The following is a 25,367-nucleotide window of genomic DNA, read 5'->3' on the forward strand; positions in this document are numbered from 1 at the left end:
ATTCTTCCATTGCTCAGTTTCAGGGAAAGTTCTTTCATCTGATCATTGTTCTTCTTAACTCCCTGCTTTATGTTACCACCCCATACAGCCCCCTACATCCTCTCTTGCAAACTGTAGTTTTATTTATTTTATTATTCTTTCCCCACCTACTTTTGGGCCCTGTCACAATATTATTTTTTTCCCTCTGCAGCACAATAACTTATAAATCTTCCACTCTGGATTATATTAAACTCTTCCAAATGCATTTTCTGGATGATTTAGATTTGGTTTCTTCCAATCTAAGCTTAAAGCTGATGATTAATTAAGGCCTTCATTTATATCTGTCTTAAAATGGGACCATAAATCCACGCTATTGTTTTCAGATACTTTAATGCCTTAATTTGTGGACTTGTCCAGATGAGAAGCTTTCTCCCCTAGTGCCCAAGAAACTGACCTGAACTACACCAAAGTGACCTCTGAGAGATGTTTAAGGATTTGGTCAGTGCCAGAAATGCCAGTGAATTCCACATTAAAATTCCTATTTCATTGAAATGGACTCATGAAATGAAGTTACTTTTTTTTTTTTTTTCAATTTAAAGAGACAAGTGACTAGACAGAACTTTTGGGAACAAAAAGACACTTCTTTGTTTCGCAAAGAACAATAGAAAGAGCTCTGGTTGTGGAAGCAGAGGATCTTTATGAAAATCTTGCCTCTAATGCTTATCATTTATGGGACTTTGGACAAATCATCTACTTGATTTGGGTCTCAGTTTTCTCATCTACAAACTGAGGAGATTGGATTCGATTGTACTTAAGGGCACTTTTATTTCTAAATCTATGACCTACATTTACTCCTTTTTCTACTCTTTGCTGAATTCACAAAACATGAAGGAAGAGTAGGTCACTAGAAAAATACCAGATTCTGCCCTGGGACCCTGCTTTGAGACAACGGGCCTCTTGTCAAGAATCCTTAGGACCACGGAATCAAAATGAGATGACTAATATAAAGTACTCTTCAAACCTTAAAGCACTCTGTATTGTTAGCTATGAGTATTATTACTACCTGAAATGAGATGGTAATTACTATTGGTTCAGAATATTTGTCTGACAAACCTGGCTCTCATAATGGCTTTATCAAATTGGTAATTGATACAAATTTCAGTTGGGGAAGGTGGCTAATGTAGCAGATGAAGAAATCATAGTTTTTAAAAATCTTGACAGGCTGTATACACCGTTGGCTTAATTTAATAAAATGAATTTTATTTGAGGTGGCTGTAAAGTCTTAAATGTGGCTTCAAAAAATTAATTTCACAAATATAAGATGAGGGAGCCCTGTTTATATGGAAGCTTGTCTGAAAAAGATCTGGGGGCTTATTTGGACTATAAGCTGCATAGGAGTTAATAATATGATAAGGTAATCAAAAAATCAATGTAATACTGGACTATATTAAGATGTGCATAACTTGCAAATAGAAGAGGTGATAATCCTGTCTTACTCTGCTCTGATCAGATCACGTCTAGGATATTGTGTTAATTTCTGGCCACCAGGTAAGGCAACTAGGATGATAAAGGGTCCTTTGCCCAGAACTTCTCTAAACTAGAGAAGAGAAGACTCAAGAGGAAGCACAATAACTATCTAAAAGTATTTGAACATCTACCATTTGATAGAGGGATTAGACTCTCTCCAGAGGTGGGAACCAGGAACTATGGGTAGAAATTTCAAAGAGGCAAATTTAGGCTTGAAATTAAAAAAAAAAAAAAACCTTTCTAAAAATTAAAGTTCATCCATATGTAGGATGGATTGCCTTAGGAGACAGTAGGTTCCTAGCATTGTTGTTGTTCAGGCATCTCTGATTCCTTTGTGACCCTATTTGGGATTTTCTTGGCAAAGATGCTAGAATGGTTTGCCATTTCCTTCTCCTGCTCATTTTACAGATGTGGAAACTGAACCAAATATGGTTAAGTGACTGAGCCAGGATCACACGGCTAGAAAATGTCTGAGGTTGGGTTTGATCTCACAGCTTCCTGATTGTGGGTCTGGTGCTCTATCCATTGTGTTACCTGGCTGCCCCTAGGATTAGAGGTCTTCAAAGAAAAGCTGGATATCCATGAGTCAGATCTGCTGTTGTGAGGATATTTCCAGGGGCATGAATTTTACTAGTTAACATTAAGTTCCCTTCTGACTCTGTTTCTGGGATATCGTGTCCTGTGGTGTGATAATCCGAGTTGCCAGTTTTCTGAACTTTCAAAGGTATGAGAACAAGATGGGAATGAAGACAGAGTCAGTTATCAAAGGCCTGAGGAGACCAGTCTTGGATTTTGGGTGGGACAGAGTGACTTGGCTTTTCAGTTTAAACCTACCCTAGTGCCAACACTATGTTTGAGGGAAGAATGGCTTTATTTGGCCTATAGACATATACAAGAGAATGGGATATAAACATTCTAATGAATTCCAAGAGGGGCAGAGAGACAGGCAACCAAGGGTAGTAATAGGATCACGAAAGGCAAAGGAACTTCAACATTCCTTGCAAATAGTTTATAAGATTCTGTCAGACCCATAAAACTTACATGGGCCCCACCCTTGTTTCTCCAAGGCCTTTCCGTCTGCCCCTACCATATCTAACTTGGCTCCTTCGACACCTGCCTAAAGTCCTTTGTTCAAGAGGAGTATTAAACCCAAAGGAAATAGGAAAGAGGCAGAATACATTTAAATTTCTTTCAGCCAAGCTAAGTTCTTTAGACCTGATGGTGGATTTCTTTCAAGGTTTTTATATAGCATTTGCATGGGTTCTTATAAAGGGACATCTCTTTCCCCTGCCTTCAGGCATAACTGTATTTATACTCTCATATTTGGACAGGTGCTTATCCTCTATGAAAGGTTTCCATGATAAGATATATTTCAACTTCTCTCAGCATTCCACTCTAATATTTCATATCACTCACAGTCATGAATAGATCAGTTAAGATGGAATAAGTTAAGGTTCTTCTGATTAGTCAGCTAAGCTCGTTTGGACCATCATGCCAAAATAATGCTTTTTAATTGGTCTCTTTGCCTTAAGTCTCCTCTCCCATCCTTTACATGGCTGTCAAAGTGATATTCTTAAAATATATGTGTGACCATGTCACTCCTTTGCTCAAAAAACAAAACAAAACCAAAAAATTCAAACAAACCTCAGATCATGAATGGCTCCCTATTATCTCAAGGATTAATTACATCCAGCTTTTAAATTGATTCACAATCCGACTCAGGACACATCATTCCCTTTCTCATTTTCAATATTCCTCTCAACTTTCTTTCTTATTGCTTTTTCTACTGTCCAAACTATCGATTACAATTCCATATGATGTCTTATAACTGCATATGAGGGTCACAAAATTATGATTTTCTATCAGCAAGTGTTTGATTTGTATACCTATTTTATACGCCTATATGCCTGGGGTCACATAAAAAGTTTTTAGACAAAAAGGGGTTGTTAGTAGGAAAAGTTTAAGAAGCCCTGCTCTACAAGCATTCCATTTTCCATTTCTCTGCTTCCCAACAGATTGTCTCCTATGTTAGATATAAAAGTGATCCTTATTTATCTTTGCCCCTTAGAATCTCTAGTTTCCTACAAAATTCTTGATTTTTCCAGCATAACTATTTTTTATACATTTTGTGTTTCTTTGTTTGACTATATGTTGTACCTCTCAATAAAATACAAGCTACTTGAGGGCAGGGTCTTTCATTTTTATCACTGTATCTTCAGCACCTAACATAATAGTTGGCAAATATTAGCTCTTTAATAAACATTGTTGATTAGTCTTCATGCTAATAGAGTCAAAATAAAGTTAATTATAATTAGAATCAAAATAATATGACTAACAGCAATAAAAACTCCAAACCAAGGAAAATGTGTTTATTTTGTAATCATGACTTAACTCATTACACACATGTTAAAATATTCCATTTGCTAAATATAGTTGTTTCTATTTTAAAATAAAAATAGTAGTTGGCTTTGATTTTGGAAAGGTGGAACTCACAAATGCCAAAACTTATGAGTCTGATGGACAGAACAGATTTCTTTAGCTACCCTTTTACCGAGGCAGAAGTATCAGAATGTAAAGCTTGGCTTTAGTCCTCATTATAGACCAGTTATTAATAATTGTTAATACTTGTTGTGGTGTCATCAGGGTCTTGGAAGAGAGTAGGAAAAAAATGGAGCTTGGCGACCAGTTGTTACTCTTTCCCCCTTATTATTTTTGCATAATTTGGATTGTGGTGGCTACATCATAATATTAATAATAACTAGCATTTTTATGATGCTATACTTTTTGCAAAGCATTTGATCCTCATGACAACCCAGAAGGTAGGTGCTATTAATTATTCCCATTTTACAGATGGGGACACTTGAGGCTGAAAGAAGTAACTAATTTGCCTAGGGTCACACAGAAAGCAAATGTTTGAGGCAGGTTGTGAGCTCATGTTCTCCCTAATTCCATTTAAACGATATCATGCTCTCTGACATTTTCTGACCCCATATCTGCTGACTTAGAAGAATACAAAACTAAAGCTTATAACTAAAAGAAGATCCAAGTTTCAAAATACCTGCAGGGACGATGACTCTTCTCTCATTGGTGGTCATATTAGGAGGGGGACCGTTTTTCTCATCCATGTAGGTGTTGTAATTCATTGGATTGGACTCGTTTCCACCAACTAGCTTGCTGCATTTGTTAACACTGCAGTCTACTGGAGACTCCCTAAAAATGGAGGAAAGCAAAAATACTGTAAGGGTGTTGTCATCTTTGGAGTCTGCTCTAGCCAAGTGGCTACCCAGACATAAAGGCAGTCATCCACCAAGTTCAGAGACACATATTATTTCTTAGAGAGATGCAGAGCTCTTTAGTGATTGGGCACATTTTCATTATCAATAATAGTAATAATAATATATAATAGTCATATTATAGCACAATATAGTTTAAGGCATACTTTTACATAATTTTCTCATTTGATCCCAACATAAACTCTATTATTTAAACAGGCAAATGATAATAATGATACTAAAGTAATTAAATTATTTCAAGAATCTATCATTTAATCTGTGCAGGTTCTCTCTCAACTGATATAAATTGGGGTGCCCTTAAGACTTGGGGGATGGTCTCTTGGGGTAGCTGTGAGCCAACAATTAATTCTTCTATAGTAAACTGGGACTGAGCCTTTCTGAATTTAGGCTGGGCCTTGGATGACAAAGCATTCAGTGCCTGAGGCCCAGCTTCAAAGCCTTTCCAGCATGGAAGGACCTGCCAGAGCTTGTGATCCAATGACCAAGGCTTTGAAGATCCAGTGTGAGGAAGATATTGATTTCCCACTTAACATTATATTTTACAATTTACAAAGTACCTTTCTTTACAGGGATTCTTCTCCCCGTTAAATAGAGGGGAAAACCAAGTTTAGGTGGTTTGCCCAGGATCATACCCTCAGAAAATGTCAGAAATTAGATCTTCTGACTTAGCTTCTGTGACAAATCAGTTTCAAAACATCTGGTTGTCAACTGAGGCAGAAATAGAACTCAGGAGTCTTGATTCCCAGTCCCCTGTAAGATAAAAGTTACAGGCCCTAAGCCTTTGTACCCTCCATGGCAATATTCACAAAGGAAACAATGCGGACATGCTTAATGCAACAAGTTACACAACGGAGTCCTCATTACACAAGCCCCAATTAGGGCTTAACATCTTGCAACATCCATGCCCAGATATAGTCAGAGTGACTTGTCCGTTTTACCACAAAAGCAAAAAGCAGATGCATGAGCCTGGAGTATTCGCCTTGGTCCCATCAGTGCTGATCCCTGGAGGTAAAAATCACATAAAATAACTGAAAATTCCTATTTATTTCACTGGACTCTCAATTCAGTCCTGGATTTTCTTCCCATGCTGCCCAGGCTCACCATGAGAAAGGGAAGGGCCCTGGGCAGAAGGAGAGCCAAGGATGTTTCCCAAAGGCCAAAGCCAAGCTGTTATAGTTTGGGGGGATTCTTGCTAGGGTTATAACCAACAAAGAACCTTGCAAGAACGATGCTTTTCTTAAGGGCTTCCGACCAAGGTTTCAAACCCAATAAGTTCAGATAAGGTTCAGATAGACAGCTTCCAGCTCCAGCATATTTGTCTGTCTTGTTCTTGCCAATGACCCAAGCATTGCTTACCATCATTTTTTTAAGGCAGGCGGATGAAATCTCAAGACAGTCTGAAACAGTATTTGTAGCCGAGGGTCCCCCAGGGCTACTCAACCAATGTGGTAGCAATGCCGCAAAAAAAAAGAAAAAAAAAAAAAGAAAGAAAGAAAGAAAAAAAGGGGGGAGGGGAAATGTGGCAACCTGGATAAAAGCCACTAACCCAGAGGGAAAGAATTATAGCACAGTGCACCCCAAAGACCCAGGCAGGGTAGAGGAAGTCTGAGCACATTCAATAAAGAAAATTAAATGAATTTGTTTCTTAATCTGAAGGGAAAAAAATATTGAAGATCACTTATCATAGCTGGGAGATAAATGCTCCACTGAGATATTAGAAGTCAGACGGTAATTTTTTCCTGATGTCTTACAGGGGGAAACATGGCCTGAAAATGAAAATAAGATGTATAACTTACACATGTTAGAATTTAAGGTTTTACTATTCGCCTACTGTTTTTCCAGGCAGAGACCCAAAAGCCAGCCTTCAGAGTCCCAAATTGCTGAAGGTTTAATGTCCCCACGGCAGTTAAAAGAAGCAGTAAGTAGCACATCAGGGCAGGGATTTTTTTTTTTTTTTTTGTTATTTAATTTATTTATTTATTTTAGCAGAGTTTGGTGAATTGACTTCTGCTGAAGGTTTGGCTTCAGATGAAGTACCTCTGAAACACACTGCCTCTGGCTTAAACCCTACTCTGTATATGTTTCCCTCCCCAATCATTGGGGGCCCTTTCTTATTAGAACTCATAGGCAAAACAAGAAAAACAGAAGGCTAGAAGTTTCAGTCAGCCTTTAATAGGGGAGAGTGACTTTTTTTCTTGGTTAGGGAAAAACTGCAGAGTGGAAAAGATAGAAATTGAATAGGACCTGTCTGGGTGCAAAGGGAGAAGTATCTCCTTAGAGGAAGGAAATCTCTAGAAATCATAAGGATAGGAAGATAGGGACTAAGGGGTCATCTGATCTCTGCAATTGAGACTTTCTCGGTGGGGGTGCTGGAGGAGGGAGATGGGTATAGCTGTTGTCACCTCTGACCTAATCCTTTGGGGAATTCTGGGTTAAAAAGTAGCCTCCTGAGAAGTAAAAGGAGAAAAGTGGATTCCCATCGTAATAGAAATTTATGGAGCTTCCCAAAATAAGATGTTAGTGGAAGATGTTTCATATTGTTACTGACAGCACATACTAAGTCTTGAGGTTGTCCTTGTTATTAGGGACTGAGGGAAAAAAAATGGATGGGGTTAAATTACAGGTGTTGCCTAAGAAAGTATTCTGCTAAGAATAGAGAAAAGGAAACTTCCATTTAATAGAAAAAAGAGAGGTCTTCCATGGAAAAGAAAAAAAGAAACCCCCAGAAAGATAAGGAGGATCAAAGGAACTAAGAAGTGTCCCCCAAAAATGTGGGAGAGTGAAGTGGGGACTGGGAAAAATGGAGATTTCAAAAAAAATTTTGTGGGCAAGCATTGGATGTTTGTGCCTGTTTTCTTTGTAATAGTAGGGCACTCGTCACGTACATATGACAAGTTTGTTCTCAGATTTCTATCTTTTTGCTACATTCCCTCCTTGCTGCCCCACTATTGCATACACATCTGCCCCCACTGCCTTTCAAGGTTATCCTTGTGACTGACTACTTTGGTGGGAATAATGGGTACCACTTAGATCCCCAACTCAGGAGTTAAGAGCTTCCATGGAGCAAGCTCTCTTAAGCTAAGTCCCAACCCCAAATTACAGACAATACAGTTTTTCGGGCCAGCCTTCACCTAAAAGAGCCAATTTGGCCATCTAACTTCAGAAAAGTCACACTGTTCAGGAAGAGAAAAAAAAAGCCATACATTTACCTGCCCGACTGCTAGGTCTCCCTCCATTCTCAGAGCTCCAGAGGCATTGTGATCCCCCAGAGACTACACAAGCCTCTCTCCCTCTCCCATACACTGAACAACTATTGCTTCTGGTACAGGTGAAGCACAACATAAAAGCTACTCTTTAACAAGGCAGCTGGAGCCTATGAAGAGGGCCCGATGAAAACAAGAGGGAGGGAGCAGGGGAGGGAAAGCGGGTTTTGTTCTTCAGCCGGCCGGCACTGCCAGCTAATCGGTATTGAGACCTGTGCTTGCAGCTCAGAGGGTGTCGGGCCATCAGGCAGCTGGTGGCAATAAGATAGGTGATTGAAGAGCCCTGGGCTGCCACAATGGAGCTGGGCAAAGGGGCTAAGAGGGCATAGCTTAATTGTCTCCATTGCAGGGGAGGAGTAAAAAATATAGTGCAGGGCATCAGGAGAGAAGAAATACTCTAGACTGGTTCTCCACAACAGGGACATTTTTGGGGGGGTCCGTGATGTAGATGAGCATTAGATCTAAGCTCAATCAATCTGGAATTCAAATCCCAGGGCTGCTACTGACTGCCTCTGGGATTTTAAGGAAGTCACTTAATCCCTTAGGACCTCAGTTTCCTAGTTTGTAAAATGAAGAGAATGGAATAGATGATTACTAAGATTCTCTCCAATCTATAAAATATATGTTCCACCTAGAGTTTTTAATGTACTTGGAGAGGGAGTCTTAAAGAATGGACACCCTTTTTATTTTCCAAATCTCAGATCATTTAAAACGGATCAAGAGGGTTTGAAAGGCTGAGAAAGAGGAAGAGTACGAAAAGCAAAATTATAGCCCTAGGCTTGTTATTTGAAGTGCTCTCTTTCTGAAAGGTGGAGAAAGAGCACCCAACTTGAATTCAGGAAGATTCTTGTCCTGCCTTATGATCCTGGCTTTGCAAATCTAAATAAATTGCAACCTCTCTGTACCTTAGGCAACTCTCATCAGGAGCTCCAATGCATTGATAACATCAAGGCTGGTTAGTGAGAGAGAGAAATCCTTTTTCACACCTTCCCAAATCTGCATGGAGGCAGCTAAAACTAGGTTAACCCCATCTGAAGGAAGAGGAAGCTAAGTGGCTCAGTGGACAGTAGTGAACTACGCTTGGAGTCAGCCTCAGACACTCACTAGCTGTATGACTTTGGATAAGTCTCTTAATCTATTTGGAAAGGAAATGGAAAATCTCTCCAGTATCTTTGTCAAAAAACAAAACAAAACAAAACAAAAACCTCTACAAGGTCCTGAAAAGTGGGACACAACTGAACAACAAGCTCCATCTGGACATAGCAATTCACACTAGGTTTATTATAATTTAAAAAGAAAGGTTCTTGGGGACAGCCAGTCAATAAGCATTTATTTAACACTTACTATATTCTAGGCACTGGGATAAGCACTGAGGATACAAAAGCAAAAACAGAACACATTCTGTATTGGGAGACAACATGCAAATAACTCTGTATATACAAAATGCATACAATGTAAATATAATAATTTTAAAAGGCTGGTATTAACTTTGAAGGTTAGGATTGGGAGACTAGGCAAAGTAAATGATCTAATGTGAACTGAATTTTACAAGAAGCTGAGGAACTAAGAGGCAAAGCATTCTAGGCTGTAGGAGCAGCCCATACAAAAAACTGACATTGGGAGATGATGTGACATGAGTGACAAGCAGCAATCAGGCCAACATATCAAGATCCTACCGTACATGAGAGTAGGGAAAGTGTAAGAAAGCTGAGCACTGCAGAATTGACACTTTCAAATGGTGGTATTGGAGAAGACTTTTAAGAGTCCCTTAGTCAGCTAAGAGATCAAATCAGTCAATTTTTAAAGACTATTTTCTATTCAAAGACTATCTTTGCTAAATATAAAGAGGACTTTGAGGGGAAAATAATTATTCTAATACCTTGGTATAAGATCAAATAAAACAAGATCATTCCAAGAGAGATCATTGGAAGAAAGGAACATCCTAATGTAATTAAGTTAAATAAGTATAAAGAATATAAAAAATATGAAAAGACTTTTATGAAATAGTGCAAAACAAAAAAACAAAACAAAAATAAAAACCTGAAGCACAGAGTATACATACATACATATGTATGTATGTATATATATATGTAAATTTTATATAAAAGGAAAAATAAATGGAATGAACAAACACTCCTGATGAAAACTTGAGAAAAAGTGATTAAAAGCATTATGTCATCTTAAGCTAGATGGTATAGTGGATAAAGATCTGAGACTGAAATCAGGAAGACTCATCTTCTTGAGTTAAAATCCAGCCTCATACACTTATTAGCTATGTGACCCTGGGCAAGTCACTTAATAGTGAGAAGGAAATGGCAAAGTATTTCATATCTTTGCCAAGAAAACCCCAAATGGAGTCACAAAGAGTCAGACATGACAAAAACAATTAGCTGCTTTAAATGTAAATAATCACAAAGCTTAATTGAACTGATGCTTAGTAAAATATTTATAATTAATTGTTTTTTAGAAATTAGAATGAAAACAGCAAAAGAAAATGAAATGAATCATATCTTCCATTTTCCACAGTGATACATTTTCCCTATTTATGATGATGGAACCATCTCATTTGTTGTGTTCCATAACCTTAATACAGTCCAAGTTTATGAGACAAAAGCAGTGCTAGTTAGGAAAAAGAAGTTGAGAAGAGCAACTGTACTAGACCCAATGTATCCAAAATGGAAGTGACACAATTTTAAAGGAAGGAGAGAAATAATCATTTTTAAAGCACCTACAACAAACGTACCAGGCATGGTGTTAAACACTTTGCAAATATTATTTCATTTGATTCTCACAATTATTCCTTTTTTATAGTTGAAGAAACTGAGGTAGACAAAGGAAAAGGGAATTGCCCAAATGACAAAGGTCTAAGGCTGAATTTGAAGTCCTTATTCTTTGCCTACTGTTTTATCCACTGTATTATCTCATTGCTCTTGATAGATTCTTGTGAAACATTTTTTTTTTTTGGCTGGGGCAATTGGGATTAAGTGACTTGCCCAGGATCACACTGCTAGGAAATGTTAAGTGTCTGAGACCATTTTTGAACTCAGGTCCTCCTGACTTCAGGGCTAGTGCTCTATCCATTGCTCCACCTCACTGTCCCTTATAAAACAATTTCCAAGCTATTTCAAAGAAGGAAAGATTACAAAAGAATGGAAAAAAACATTAAACATATGAAAAACATAAGCAAGAAGCCATCAGGAGTTCCTCAGTGATGCTGTTGTAGAACACTGGGTTTGATGTCAAGAAGACCTGAATTCAAATCCTGTCTTGTATATCTACTGTATGATTCAGATTAAGTCTCTTAACCTCATTCAGTCTAAGTTATTTTATAAAATAAGGAGCTCAGACTCTAAAATCTCTCTCAGCTTTACATCTATGATGTGTCGTCTCTACAAAAATCTTTGAGATCTGTGTACATATAGAAATAATTTTAATGAAAATATTTCCACCACATTTTACTCTTTTGTCTAAGTCCTCAAACTTATGATTCTATGAGAAGAAAACAGGAAGACTTTTATATAAGATTTTCTACAAGAACTACATCTTCAAAGCCATACAACTGTCTGAGGTGCAAAGAATAGAATATCCTGTTGTCTATTGTTTGTTGATGAAAAATACAAAACAAAACCACCTTTGACTCATAGAACATAATGCATCCTTAATGACCCTCCTGAGACAATACCTCCACACACATATGTTAAAATCATAAAAAAGTCCTATGACAAATGCAATCACAGAAATAACTTTGAATAACAATGTGCTGAGTATCGATATCAAGGGAGGTATAAAACATGGAAACAATGACTAATTTAAGTGCTTATCGATGTCATGGAGAATTCCTTAGAGCACAAACAAGAGAGGGATACTCTATGAATGGTGAGCTCTGTTAAATATTCCTGTTCACATATGACATAATACTAACTGTGTTAAACACTAGAACGCTATAAGCTCCTCACTAAAATCAAGTCACTTGAAACAGATTAAAAAATTACATTGGGATTAAAAAAATATAAAATTCAGTTTGCTCAAATGGAAGCATGTTAATTGGATGCATAGCCCACTGAGTCAATGATCAGAATATATTTTATATATTTTATAAATACATATAAATACAAATATAAATATTTTATAAATACATTTTATAAATGTATGTATATATGTGTGTGCATGTATAAGTATTTCTATATAGACACACACACATATACACACAAATAGTATAGCCATATTATATTGACTCTCTAATAACTAGTCTAATAACTACTAGTAACTAATAATTACAGACTAGATCCAAAATTGCCTTGAGAGGAAGCTTCTTCATTGGGGATTTGAGATACAACTACATATGCACATCTACATATACATGGATGTATTTACATCCACACATATATGCATATATGTATATACCTTATGTACACAAACATATACATCTATGTATATGTGTGTCTAAGTGTACATACAAATGCAAAATATTCATATGTATATAGATATGTGTGCATACATATATAATCATACATAATATATGTATATGTGTATGTACATATATACAAACACATAAGAGGCAGTGTGATATTAGAACTAGAAAGCTTTCTCAAAACCAGGAAAACTCAGTTCAAATCCTGCCTCTAGCTATATGGCTCAGGCACAATTCTCTAAATAGTCTTTCTGTGCCCGAGGCAATTCTTTCATATTATAAACTACAGAGAAGATGGCAACCTGCACTGGCAGAGGGGATTTTCTCACCTAGAAGTTCCCTACAATAATGAAAACACAGGAGTGATCCAGAATAAATATGTGAATTTATGTATTTCCATATACAACAGAATGTATAGCCACCCCATGACAGGAGCTATAAATGGACAATTGACTAAAAGGTAGGGACAAGAATGTATTACCTGGGGAATTGTTTGGTCCTTTCAAGAATCCCTAAAATCTGTCTTAAAAAAAAAAAAAAACAACAACAACACCAGTGTACAGATCAAATAGATTTAGAACTAGAAACTCTGTAATCATTTTACAGATGAGGGAACTGAGGTCTAGAGAAATTACATGGATTTCCCTATGTGTGTTCTCTCACTCACATTTTCAAACAACCCAAAGGATATTAGAAAGATGCATAAAGAAAGTTACAGCATACCACCAACAATGATATATTCATGATAAAGTCACATATGACCAGAACAGGAGAGATATTACTCATGTTTTAAGAGGGAAGGGCAACAAATGGACAGACTATGTGCAACACTGGCACCTATGTGTTAATAAAACTAATGAATGGCTTCCATCATACTGGGAGGATCTTCTAAGAAAAATCTTTGGAAAGACATGGGCAAGAATCCCAAAGGCTCAGGATAAGTCTAAAGGAACTGTAATCCATACCCTTAGAAGGGGTACTCTCACTGATGATACTAGGTCCATAGAAACTGTGGATTTAATGGGAAAATTAGGATTTAATGGGACTCATAAACACAACTTCACACACAAAGTTACCAGTGATATAGAAAGCAAAAAATGAAATATTCTTCACAAGCCAGGCAGGTGGAACACATATGACAGGCATATACTAACATTCTATACATGAAAAAAAATATGAAGAGGATAGATCCCTTATAGATATACAGTTCATGCAGCCATATAGTGCTTTTACAACTCAAAACTCAGGTTCCACACCATGCACATAAGGCAAGCAGTTCATGCATTTCCTCTCCATAAATTGGTATTCTTTCTTACACGGGATGTTTTCTCCAATTCCCGTGGTTGAGACAGGATGCAGCTGAGAGCTATTTGCAGACCACGTCTTGGATCAAGTCACTGGAATCTGCATCTAATACAGAACCTATGGCGATGCTGTTTCAGGGACAACCAACCCCAACAAGCTTAACCACAGTGGGAAAATCTGAGGAAAAAGACAACAAAACTTCCCAACGCAAGGGCAACCCATACTGCCCCTGAACCTCTCAAAGAACACGCTTCTCCACCTGACCCTTAGCTGCTGCCCAAGTGAGTCATAGCTAAGTCATGGCTGAAGGAAGGCTCAGCATCATCATGCTCACAAAACACCCCCCTCATATACACCCTCTTTATTCTGCTTTTGTAAAGCAGAAAGGGCACAGTGGTCAAGGCATACCATCGAGACACAGAATCTCAAACTGTTCTAAAAACCTCAGGGGCCATCCCATCCAATTCCTATTCAAATCATGAATCTTATGTAATTGCTGCTGGTCATCTGACCTTGTTTGAAGACCTTCAATTACAGGGAACTCATTACCTGACTCCTTTCCACTTCCAGACCAAAGAATCACATTCCACTTTGGTATACAGTCATCCCTGCATTTCTAAGTTTCTAAACTTTTTGTGTGTCATCTGCTGGCCTTCATGTGTAGTCTGCGGCTTTCTGTAAAACTCTCCCCAAATTCCCATTTAATTTCTTCTGCCAACCCACGATATATTGAAAACATGATGGGGAAAATAGTGATGTGGAAGGGATAACTCAATATATATTTTCTTATACTTAGCCAAGAAATTGATTTTGTTAATTAGTAGAAGGGATATTTTCCTTATATTTAGCCAAGAAATTGATCTCCCTATTAATTAGTAATAGCTAATATTTATATAGCTTTTACTATGTGCCAGGCACTGTGCTAAATACTTAACAATTATTATCTCATTTAATCTTCACTGCAACCCTAAGAAGTAGGGCTGTTATGATTCCCATTTTACAGTTCAGTAAACTGAGGCAGACAGAGGTTAAGTGACTTGTCTAGTGTCACACAATTATTAAGTGTCTAAGTCCAGATTTAAATTCACCACCTAACTGCATGTTACTTCTAACCATTGGTCCTCTGGACCCAAGAAGACTACATTCTTTTTCTACTGCATTATCTTTCCAGTATTTGACAGCATCCTCATGTCTTTCCCTACTGCATCTTCTCTTCTCCAGCCTGAGCATCTCTTGTTGCTCTAACTAATCTTTGGATAACATGCTTTTTTCCCCTTGTCCTTTTATATCTTTTTCCACATGGGCTCCAGCTTGTGAAAATTCCCCTCAAAATGTGACATTGTGAGCTGAATATAATAGGTAGATAGATGACCTTAATATAATTATTTACTGTGGGATAAACTGAAAAAAACCGAAGTCTCCAAGAGTTATCTATTTTGTACAATTTGCTATTCTTTTTAAAAATGTAAAAAAGTTATCATGTAAATTTCTTTTTTCTCCTTTTTAATTCCTTCCCCTTCTCCCAGCCAGATAGCATTGGCTCCTGACTTCACAGAAGGACAAAATTTTAATTTATTGTCCTTTCTTTCATCTTCCACAAAACCTCCGACTCCTCCATGTTTCTTTGTTTGCTGATTTTCCTATATCTGGACCCAAAGCCACAAGGAAATACTAGCCCCTCTAAGCCTCATGACATAGCAGAGCACACTAGCTGAATAATCATGGATCTAGAAGTAATCTTTCTAGACTCATTTCAAAGAGGATGAAATGGAGACACATAAAAGATTAACCTCAAGGTGTCATAGGTAGCAAATAGCAAAGTCAAGATTCAAACTCAGAATTTGTGACTTTTAACTTAGTGCTCTTCCTATTGCCCCATGCCACCTCAGCTGTTTCCCTATCTCTAATTAGTTTTGTGTTTCAGTTGCTTCAGCCATAAAATGGGTAACATCACTAATTCTTTCTACTCTGCAAAACTATTGTGAGTGCCTACTCACAAATCCCATTACGAGTCAATCTAAACAAATTCTGTATTCTAATTCTATCTGGTTGAGGCAGCTTATGGCTCAGGAATTGTCAGGTCTGAAATCAAGAAGATCTGAATTTACATGATAACTTTTTTACATATTTAAAAGGAATAGCAAGTTGTACAAAATAGATTTGCAGTTTCACATGCAAAAACAATTATCAACTAATAAAAAAAGAGTCAGTCTGGTGGAGGCTGGACCTAGATTTAGGAAAACTCAGGTTGAAATCCTCCAATATTTAATAGTTGTGTGACCAGAGTCAAACCTCCCATTGTCTCTGAGTATTGGTTTTTCACGATATAAAATGAGGATAATAATATTATCTGTAATTATCTGTAAAACCTACTTCACTGCTTGAGTGAGATAGGGAGTACCAGCACGTGGACTTTTAATATGACTGTAGGTATCTGGGGTCCTCCTAACACAATATCCCTGAATCTTAGTTGTAAACTTAAAGATAGAAAGATGTGGAGAGGCAGATACTATCTTAAGAGTCAGAGAAAACAGATATATAGAACTTCACAGTGTTATTAGGAAGCTAATATGAAGATAAAGTTTTATAAGTTTTACTGCACAATGCAAATATTGGTTATTATCAGGAAGAGAGAGCCAGAGACAGAGGAGAACACACACACACACAGACACACATACACACACAGAGAGACAGAGATGGAGAGAGACAGAGACAGAGACACAGAGAGACAGACAGTGACAGAGACAGAGACAGTGACACAGAGACAGAGAAATAGCGAGAGAGAGACGCACAGAGAAAAAGAGAGACAAACAGAAAAAGAGGGAGTGGAGAGAGGAAGAGAGGGATGGGGAGAGAGACAGAGTACAAAGATAAGAGAGAGGAAGGGAGGGGGAGAAGAGGGACAGACAGACAGACAGACACAGATAGTGAGACAAAGGCAGAAAAACAGAGAGAGAGATAGTAAGAGTAACTAATAACTAGTAACAGAGTAACAGACAGAGATAAGAGAGAGGGAAAGGGAATTAGAGAGATAGAGAGACAGACAGACACAGATACAAACACAGAAACATGACAGAGACAAAGGAAGAAAGAGAGACAGATAGGGAGAGAGACAGATAGACAGACAGAGAGACACAGAGAGAAACACACAGAGAGACTCAGACAGAGACAGACAGAGACAGAGATAGGGAGAAATAGAGACAGAGTTTTGAGACTCTAAGCTACTCTGCTGCCCCAAAGCATGAGAATGTGGCTGAGAGCCCAAGCTCTGTCTGGTTTTGGTTAGTGGGATTGAAATGTGGTGAAGTTAGGGGTTCCCACAGGCAGGTCTGGAGTGTACTTGTTACTCCTTGAGAAGGAGGTGGTGGCTCTGGCTTGGCTATCTACTCTCACTTCACTCTCTTCCCTTGTTGTTACATTTCCTCTTTCAACTTCCTCACCTCTTTACAGGTGAGTCTCAGGTTTGTATCTCTAGCCCTGACCTCCTATGACCAAAAGTCATATCTTTTCAGAAACATTCTGCTGGATAATTCCACCTGGGCTCTCTTAAACTCAATGCATGTGAAACCAAACTCATCTCCTTCTCTCCCAAACCAACTCTTTCTGCTTTCCTTGCTTCCTGTAAATGGCAACTGCTACCCAGGTTTAACACCTTTTAATCGTCTTTGATTCTTCCTTCTTTTCTTCTCTCCACATCTAATCAATCACCATTTCTTATTTACCTCCAAGGATCCTCTCCTCTCCCTTTCTCTTTAACTTTTAATATCTTAGGTTTAGGCTTCTTACTTCTTCTATGAACTATTTATATAATCTTCTAAATGATCTCCCTGATTTTAGACTCTCCTTACATCTGTCCTTCACTAATCTTCATAAAGGACTGCTCTAATCATGTCAATGCTCTCCTTTATAGCCTTCAGTAGCACCCCATTGTTTTTTTTAATTTAGTAATATATATGTGTATATATATATATATATATATATGTGTGTGTGTGTGTGTGTGTGTGTGTATATATATTTACCAATTGTTTGTAAAAAATAATTTTGAATACCTGGGTTTTTAAATTTTTGAGTTTCAAATATTTGGCCTCCCTTCCCTCTCTGAGACTCATTACTTAATATCTGTATTATTATTATTATTATTATTATTATTATTATTATCTGCACAAACCTCTCAGTATTTGATTCCAGTCGGCCTACTGTAGTTCTTATCTTCCACTATTTCTCCTACATGTAATTATAGACTACCTCTCATTCTTACAACATACTTTGAAGTTTCTTCCTCCTATATTCTTCTTAAATCATACCTTCTATTTTAAGTGACCTGTCCGCTTCACTTGTCAAAAATCCGAAAAAACCTTATAAGCCATCTACAAATACCACCTGCTTCATGAAGTCTTTTTACTCTTCACTAAACTACTTTCTTCCTTCTTTCCTTTCTTCTTTTTCTTTTTTCTTTCTTTCTTCCTTTTTTCCTTTCCTTCTCTTTCCTTCCTACTTTTTCTCTCTCTTCTTCCCTCCCTCTTTCCCTTCTCTCTCTCTCTTTCTCCCTTCCTCCCTCCCCCCTCCTTCCTTCCTTTCTTCCTTCCTTCCTTCCTTCCTCCTTCCTTCCTTCCTTCCTTCCTTCTTTCTTTCTTTCTTTCTTTCTTCCTTCCTTCCTTCCTTCCTCCTTCCTTCCTTCCTTCCTTCCTTCCTTCTTTCTTCCTTCTTTTCTTCCTTCCTTTTTCTTTCTTTCTTTCTTCCTTCCTTTTTCTTTCTTTCTTTTCTTCTTTCTTTCTTTCTTTCTTTCTTTCTTTCTTTCTTTCTTTCTTTCTTTCTATTCCTCCTTTTTTCCTCCCCTTTTGTTTCCTTCCTGTTTTCTCTCTTGCTCTCTCCATTTCTCCTCCCCCTTCCCTCTTGTCTTTCCTTTCTTCCTTTGTTTGTTTGCTTTTTTATTTGTTTGTTTGTTTGTTTCTTCCTTTTTCATAGGGTCTAGCACAGTGGTTTGCATGTAAATAAATGTGTAGAAGGCATTTAAATTCTTGTTGATTTGATTTCACTTAAGTATTTGGTGACTGCTCAATGAATATCAGCTCCTTGAAAGTAGGGATTATTTCATTCACTGTCTTTGTATCCCCAGAGCCTAGCAAAGGGCTTGGCAAATAGTAGATATTTAATAAATAGCTATTGATTTAATGGTCCTAAGAGCAGACTCTTACATAAGGCAGAGTTTTTGAAGGCTGGCAGCTCTCCCATGCCCAGCCAGACATGGCAGGAGCCCCCTTCAACTGCACCATCAGACTAGTTCCACAGTGCCCTGGGCTGGCCCCCTCATCTTAGCTGCCTTTTGTGGACTGACCCAGACTTCCAATTGCCTAGCACTGGAGCCCTGCCTGCCACAGAAACCATAAGTGAATAATGAGGCCTTATGCCTCAGCAGAAGAACATCTGGTGAACACACATTCATACTTTCAATCCCTCCCTCCCTTCCCCCTCCCTCCACCAACAACTCCTGCGACCCTGCACTCATGGCATTCTCTCTCCCAGCCCATCAGCTGGAACCATCAGCAACTGTTATCCCAGCTCTCCTACCTGGATCCATTCATGTGGTCATATTCCCTCTTAACATTGACCCTCACAGGTTGGTTGATCCACTCCTGCTGAGGTGGGAGGGGGTTGATTTTGTGGGGCTGGCCATAGTCAGGGTTGCCAGAGGCAGTCATGTCGTTCTTGGGGAGATGAGCTGCTCCAAATGTGGAGTCAAAGAGAGATTGATCGTCGCTCACCACCGACAGAGCCTCCTGGAAGACCAAGAGAGGGGAGAAAGTCTGTAAGTGTCACAAGTCAATCAACCATGAGGTGGCTTTTGCTCTCTCAATTTGAGCTGTCAAACCACTCCAGAGATGCCCTGGGGCTCTCTTCATCTGAAAGTCCCCTCTGGGCAAGTGCAGGTTGAATCATAGGCCCAGGGCCACTTCAAACTTTATGCAAATATGTTGGGTTCTTTATTTGGCTAGACAAGGAGGGGGAGCAAGTGGGGAAGGGGATCATCCCCTGGGGTCCAGCTTGGGAGAGTGGCAAAGTGCTGAATTTGGAGTCACAGAGTCTGGATTTGAATCCATGATTTGTTACAGCATCACAGTAAACAAAGTAATTAGTCTCTCTGGAACTCAGTTCTTCATCTATAAAAGAAAAGGATTGGTCTAAATTGTGACTTCTCAGGTCCCTTTTAACTCTAAATTCATCATCTTTGAACTCCATTTGGCACCTCACCCCTAAACCCAGATAGGCTGGTTCAAAGACTCAGTGTATTTTAAAGACCAGTACACTTTTTCTTTTTCTTAAAGGGAATGATTGTTGGGAATAAACTATCCTCCTCCTCCTCCTCCTCCTCCTCCTCCTCCTCCTCCTCCTCCTCCTCCTCCTCCTCCTCCTCCTTTTCTTCCTCCTCCTCCTTTTCTTCCTCCTCCTCCTTTTCTTCCTCCTCCTCCTCCTCCTCATCATCATTATCACTAGTATTTATACAGAGAGCTATAAGATTTGCAAAATGCTTTACAAATATTACTTTATTTTATTATCACAAGTTTCCCCCCATTTTATAGATAGAGAAATTAAGGCAATCCAAAACTAAATTTCTTGCCCAGATTCATCCAGCTAATGTCTGAGGAAGCATGTGAACTCAGGTCTTCCTGACTCTATGGCCAGCACTCTATCTGTTACCAAAGCTAGTTCTGTGCAAAGACACAGAGATGGATGAGGTCACTGAGTCCAAGGAATCTAGCTTTGGTAACAGAACTCTTGAGATTCTTTCAGGATTCAGCCCAGCTGCCACCTTCTGAGTGAAACTTTCCTCATCTCCCCAACTGTTATTACTCTTTTCCTTTTATTTTCTTCCTTGTGCCCTATATTGTAGGCTTTCAATACAATGTAAGCTTCATGAGGGAAGTTTTGTTTGGGTCTGTTTCCGCAGTTCTCCTTTTGTAGCTTTCATCCATCCCAGAAAATATAATTTTTTCAAGCCATTCCAATCAATTCAACTAAGTTTTTATTAAGTTCCTGCTGGGGGCAAAGCTACAAAAGGAGCAGAGGAAGGAAAAAGGTAGAAGTAGGAGAGAAGTAGAAGTCACCTCATTCATGATCCCTCAGCCTTCATTTCCTTAGGAAAGGTGAAACTGAAAAAATATTCTGGGTAGAAAATTGGGTGAGAACCTAGATCCTTGACTTGCTTATAGACAAGGGATGCTATAATCTTGATACTAGTGTGAGACAAGCCCTTGGTCCTCTGAAAACTGACAATTCTCCTTACTAGCTCTGTGACCACAGGTAACGCAGTTAATTTTCCAGGATATTTGTTTCCTTGGGCATAAAATGGAGATATTATTTATATATGCCATGATATAAATGCTGACTTGTGATTTTGCCATAGAAATTTATAGGACTTTTTAATATTCTGACAAATACCATAAACATCACTATCATTACTACTATATAAAATTTTCCCAATATTCATTAGGTATATCCATCAGAGGCAACAGGTATATGACAAAAAATGCCATAGATTAGAAGATGACAGCAAAAAATGAATACTTTGGGGGATCTTTTATAAAATGAAGAATGAAATTAGCAGAACCAAGAGTATAATTTATACCAAAACAATACTATAAGGACAAACAACTTCAAAACCAAACAACTTGAATAATAAGAAATACTATCCATACAGTGACCATCCAATCCATTATTCCAGAGGACTGATGATAAAACATGCTACTGATAAAGAGATGACAGAGTTAGGGTACAGAATGATATACATATCTGGTTTTGTATGCAGCCATTTAGAGGATTTATTTGCTTGACTATTTGTTACAATAATTATTCCCCCAATGCGGTGGAAGTGGAAGGAAGAGAAATTTTTTTAAAGAAACATAATGGAGGTGCTACAGATGTGAAATGTTGCTTGCATATAGAGATGAAATCACTATATTGTTAGTTTTATTTAATTGTTTTACTGTGTTACAAGAAACCTCTCATGGAGCTGGGGAGAGGAGCAGTGGGAGTTAATTTGTAAATAAATGTTTGTAGTAAAAAGACAAAACACATCAATAAAACTATTTTTAAAAAGCAAAAATAATGGGATTTGTATGTGTTTATTATCCCTTTGCCCTTGTAATTAATCCCTCAGAGTTGAGTTTGAACTTCCTTCAAAATAAGGAGAATAAGCACTTATCCATGTTCTAACATTTACTATCTCTGTGTCACTGGTCAAATCACTTAAACCTCTCTGTTTTAGTTTCCTCATCCCTCCTCAATTCCACTTAGTACCCTGTTTCAAGTTCTGGTGCATACCACTCATCTATAAAATGGGAAAGATAATACCTGTTCCACTGGCTTACGAGAATTGAATGAGGTAATATGCATAAAGTACTTCTTAAACCTTAAAATATTATATAAAGGCTGAGTATTATTATCATCTATTCTTAATTAATTAATTGATTTCTTAATTAATTCTTAATCTTTAATTATTTCTAAAAATTAAGAATAGATGATAATAATACTCAGTCTTTATATAATGTATATTCTCTTAGGCCACTATTAATAATCATTCTCCATCCCTTTATTGACTGATGGTAGTTTCCCCCCATTATGTAACAAACTAAAAAAAATATATAATATGCATGGCTACAGATAAAGAACATCAAAGAACCTCTTAGTTTTGAAGTTGTTTTGTGACCCTTATTTCACTCATCCCCTTTCTTTGAATATCTTCCTCCCCTCAAAAAACAAATTATAATTCTGTTTCACTCTTTCTCTGCTGACCTCACTCCCAGTGCTGTACTTAATGCCAGCACGGCATCCTTGTTTCCAACAGGAAGGCTGTTCTCATGTTGTTTCCGGCTGGGACCAAGGCAGGAAATACAGGAAATCACACCAGGAAGTCTGCTTCTAGACCAAAAAGGCTTGGATGTTGTAGATAAGGCAAAGGGTGAAGGGTTTAAGGTTGAACTTCCAAAGTTACCACCACAACATCCAAGAGGTTCACTGTCTCCAACTGAGTGAATGCCTCCACTTTCTGGATCCACTCTTGTTTTCTACCTGATGCTCTCATAGTTTGTTCTATGGAGAGCTCAGAATTCTCTGGATGTAAAGTCCTATGGTCACTTCCCTACAAATTAAACTTTGCTCTAACATGTGTGTGATGCAAAGACTTTGCTATATGTTTTAAGTATTGGCTTATTAATCCTTATCACTATGTTTGACAGATTGTAAGCTTCCAGAGAGAAAGAATTAGTTTGATGTAATCCTGATTTTATAGAGTCACAGCTCATTATAAAAGTCTTTTTGATCATTATAAAAATGAGCTCACACAACAACCCCTTCAATTCAATATATTAAAAGTGGATGGGGAAAGGGCCACACAGTTTATATGCTTTATATTATATATGATACTATTATTATGCCATATGTGATATCTGAAGTCTTAAAGAAAGAAAAATAATGATTATACAAGAAAATTCACTCAAAGATTTTGATCAGAAAGGGAAAAAAACCTCATTTATATGCTATCTTCAGTGGTCAAAATATTGTGGCAGGAAAATACTCAGAATTTGACCAAAACACAGCAAGTGTCTTATTAAACTGTAACTTCCTCCCAATTCCCACTTCCACCACCCTCAACTCATGCCTGGATTATTGTAATACCCTTCCAGTTAGTTTCATTGTCTACATATTGCTTCCAGGCTTATCATCTAAAAGTACTACTTCAATTAAACCCCTTTCTTCTCAAAAACTTTAATCTTAATTTCTCCATTGTTTTCATTAATTCCAACCGAGCTATCCAATCTTATTTCTCATCCTCAGCCTCAATAAGCACCTTCTTTTTATGTTATTTGTACAATTTATGTTATGTTGGGTTGTTATTCACTTGGAATTATCCTTCTACTCATCCACAAAGCCTTCCTTGACCATTCCAGAACTTCTTTCTCCACTTAACTTCAAAGTTAAAATCACATAAATATCTATGTTCTTTCCTATATTGTTTATTGGTTTCTGTTTCATATACATCAGTCTTATCACCACAGCAAGATTATATTAAATGCCTTGATAGCTGATATCAAATTTCCTAGGTCTGCTGCAATAATGACGGAATTATCATAAGGACTTGTTGATGCTTTGATAGATCAGTGACATCTGGAGAAGACCCTGCAAATATAGCCTCAATGTGTTACAGCATTTCCTTCAAGATTTCCTGCTCCAGTTTCCTCTGATGACAATGGGACTCTCCTACAGCCTATAAAATTTGGAGAAAAATGCTTCTGTAGGCCAGACAGAAGGCAAATTTAAGCAACTTGCTCAATGTTAGATATTTTAGGCTAATATTCAGAAATGACGATGAAATGAGAAAAGCATGACTAGCGGGACCTCCCAGATCTTATGAAAGTTCAGCACTTGGGTTTTCCCTTCTTAATACAGGGAGTCAAAATAACTCAAGAAATAGTAATAGCTTTAGAATAGGATTCTGAAAAATACCTTGCTTCAGTTTTCCTTTACAGAGCAAATAGACATCAGAACTTGTGAGTTATTTGTAAGGCCTCTTTCTTCTAATAAATGACAGAAGTCTAGAATGGATTTTGCAGGGTTATAGCCTGTCCCTAAGAAAGTCAAAGTTAAAACCATCAATCCATGGTACATTAGTACTGCATTAATTCATATATCCTGAAGAATATTCATATAGTGCACCCTCTGAGCTTAGGCAAAAAAAAAAAAACAGAAGCAAAGAATGTCTTTGCCAGAAAAGGAAGTCATTCTGTGGGAGCATCCTCTTCTAACCTATTCTATACCTAAAACCCTTTTAATATCATACCATATTCTCTCTTTCTTTGTACCAGTCTTAAATAAAACTGTAGATGCTCTTCTTGCTAAGGTCAGTCCCTCAACTTCTTAGGCCCTCCTAAAGCCTCTAAGAGTTGGAGAAAAATGCTTTCTTAAACTGAAAAGAAGACAAATTTAAGCTTCCTGCTCAATCTTAGATGTTTTAGATTAACATCTCTAGGAGCCTGCTCTATGACTACTGTTATATCTAGTCTTCAACTTCTACTGATTCGTTTCTTACTTTTCACTAATATTTCCAAAAATCACTTATCCTTAAAAAACACTCTTTTGACCTTGCTATCTCCTTAAATGATCATCCTCTATGTCTCTTCCTTTTCACAAATTCCTAGAGAAAGCTCTCTCTTTGCCACATTTACCTTTCAAATCTTACAATCCAATTTTCGACCTCACTAGTCAATTGAAACCATTTCTTTAAAGTTACTAGTGTTCTCTCTGCTGATAAATCTCATAGTCTTTTTCTCAGTCCTTGTTTCTGAAATCTCTACAACATTTGAAACAGTTGACCACTCCCTTCTCCTCAATATTCTTACCTTTCTTGGCTATCCAGACACTGGAGAGAAGAATAATAATGCACTGATTTCTCCCAATTCTCCTCTTTCTGATGGCTCCCTTGCCATATTATTTATTATTCATACCAAAACTTCTAATTATAAGACTCTGTCTAAGGCTCTCTTCACTCTCTGTAACCTTTTTTATGATCTTTATCTGCTCCTGTGGGTTCAGTTG

The 25,367-nt window shown here is 37.7% G+C and overlaps 1 protein-coding gene across 6 annotated transcripts in view; it reads right to left on the reverse strand.

The window, feature by feature from the left end:
- FLI1 (Fli-1 proto-oncogene, ETS transcription factor) overlaps nt 1–25,367 on the reverse strand; it is a 163,365-nt gene that overhangs the window by 53,112 nt on the left and 84,886 nt on the right. For all 6 annotated transcript variants that reach the window (XM_051986694.1, XM_051986698.1, XM_051986696.1 and 3 more), the window contains 2 exons: nt 19,347–19,555; nt 4,565–4,716 (listed from right to left, as the gene is read on the reverse strand). In XM_051986694.1, the coding sequence (XP_051842654.1) occupies nt 4,565–4,716; nt 19,347–19,555 (361 nt within the window). The remainder of the gene's footprint in view (nt 1–4,564; nt 4,717–19,346; nt 19,556–25,367) is intronic.

Source organism: Antechinus flavipes, chromosome 3, assembly GCF_016432865.1.
Source record: "Antechinus flavipes isolate AdamAnt ecotype Samford, QLD, Australia chromosome 3, AdamAnt_v2, whole genome shotgun sequence".
Lineage (NCBI taxonomy): Eukaryota > Metazoa > Chordata > Mammalia > Dasyuromorphia > Dasyuridae > Antechinus > Antechinus flavipes.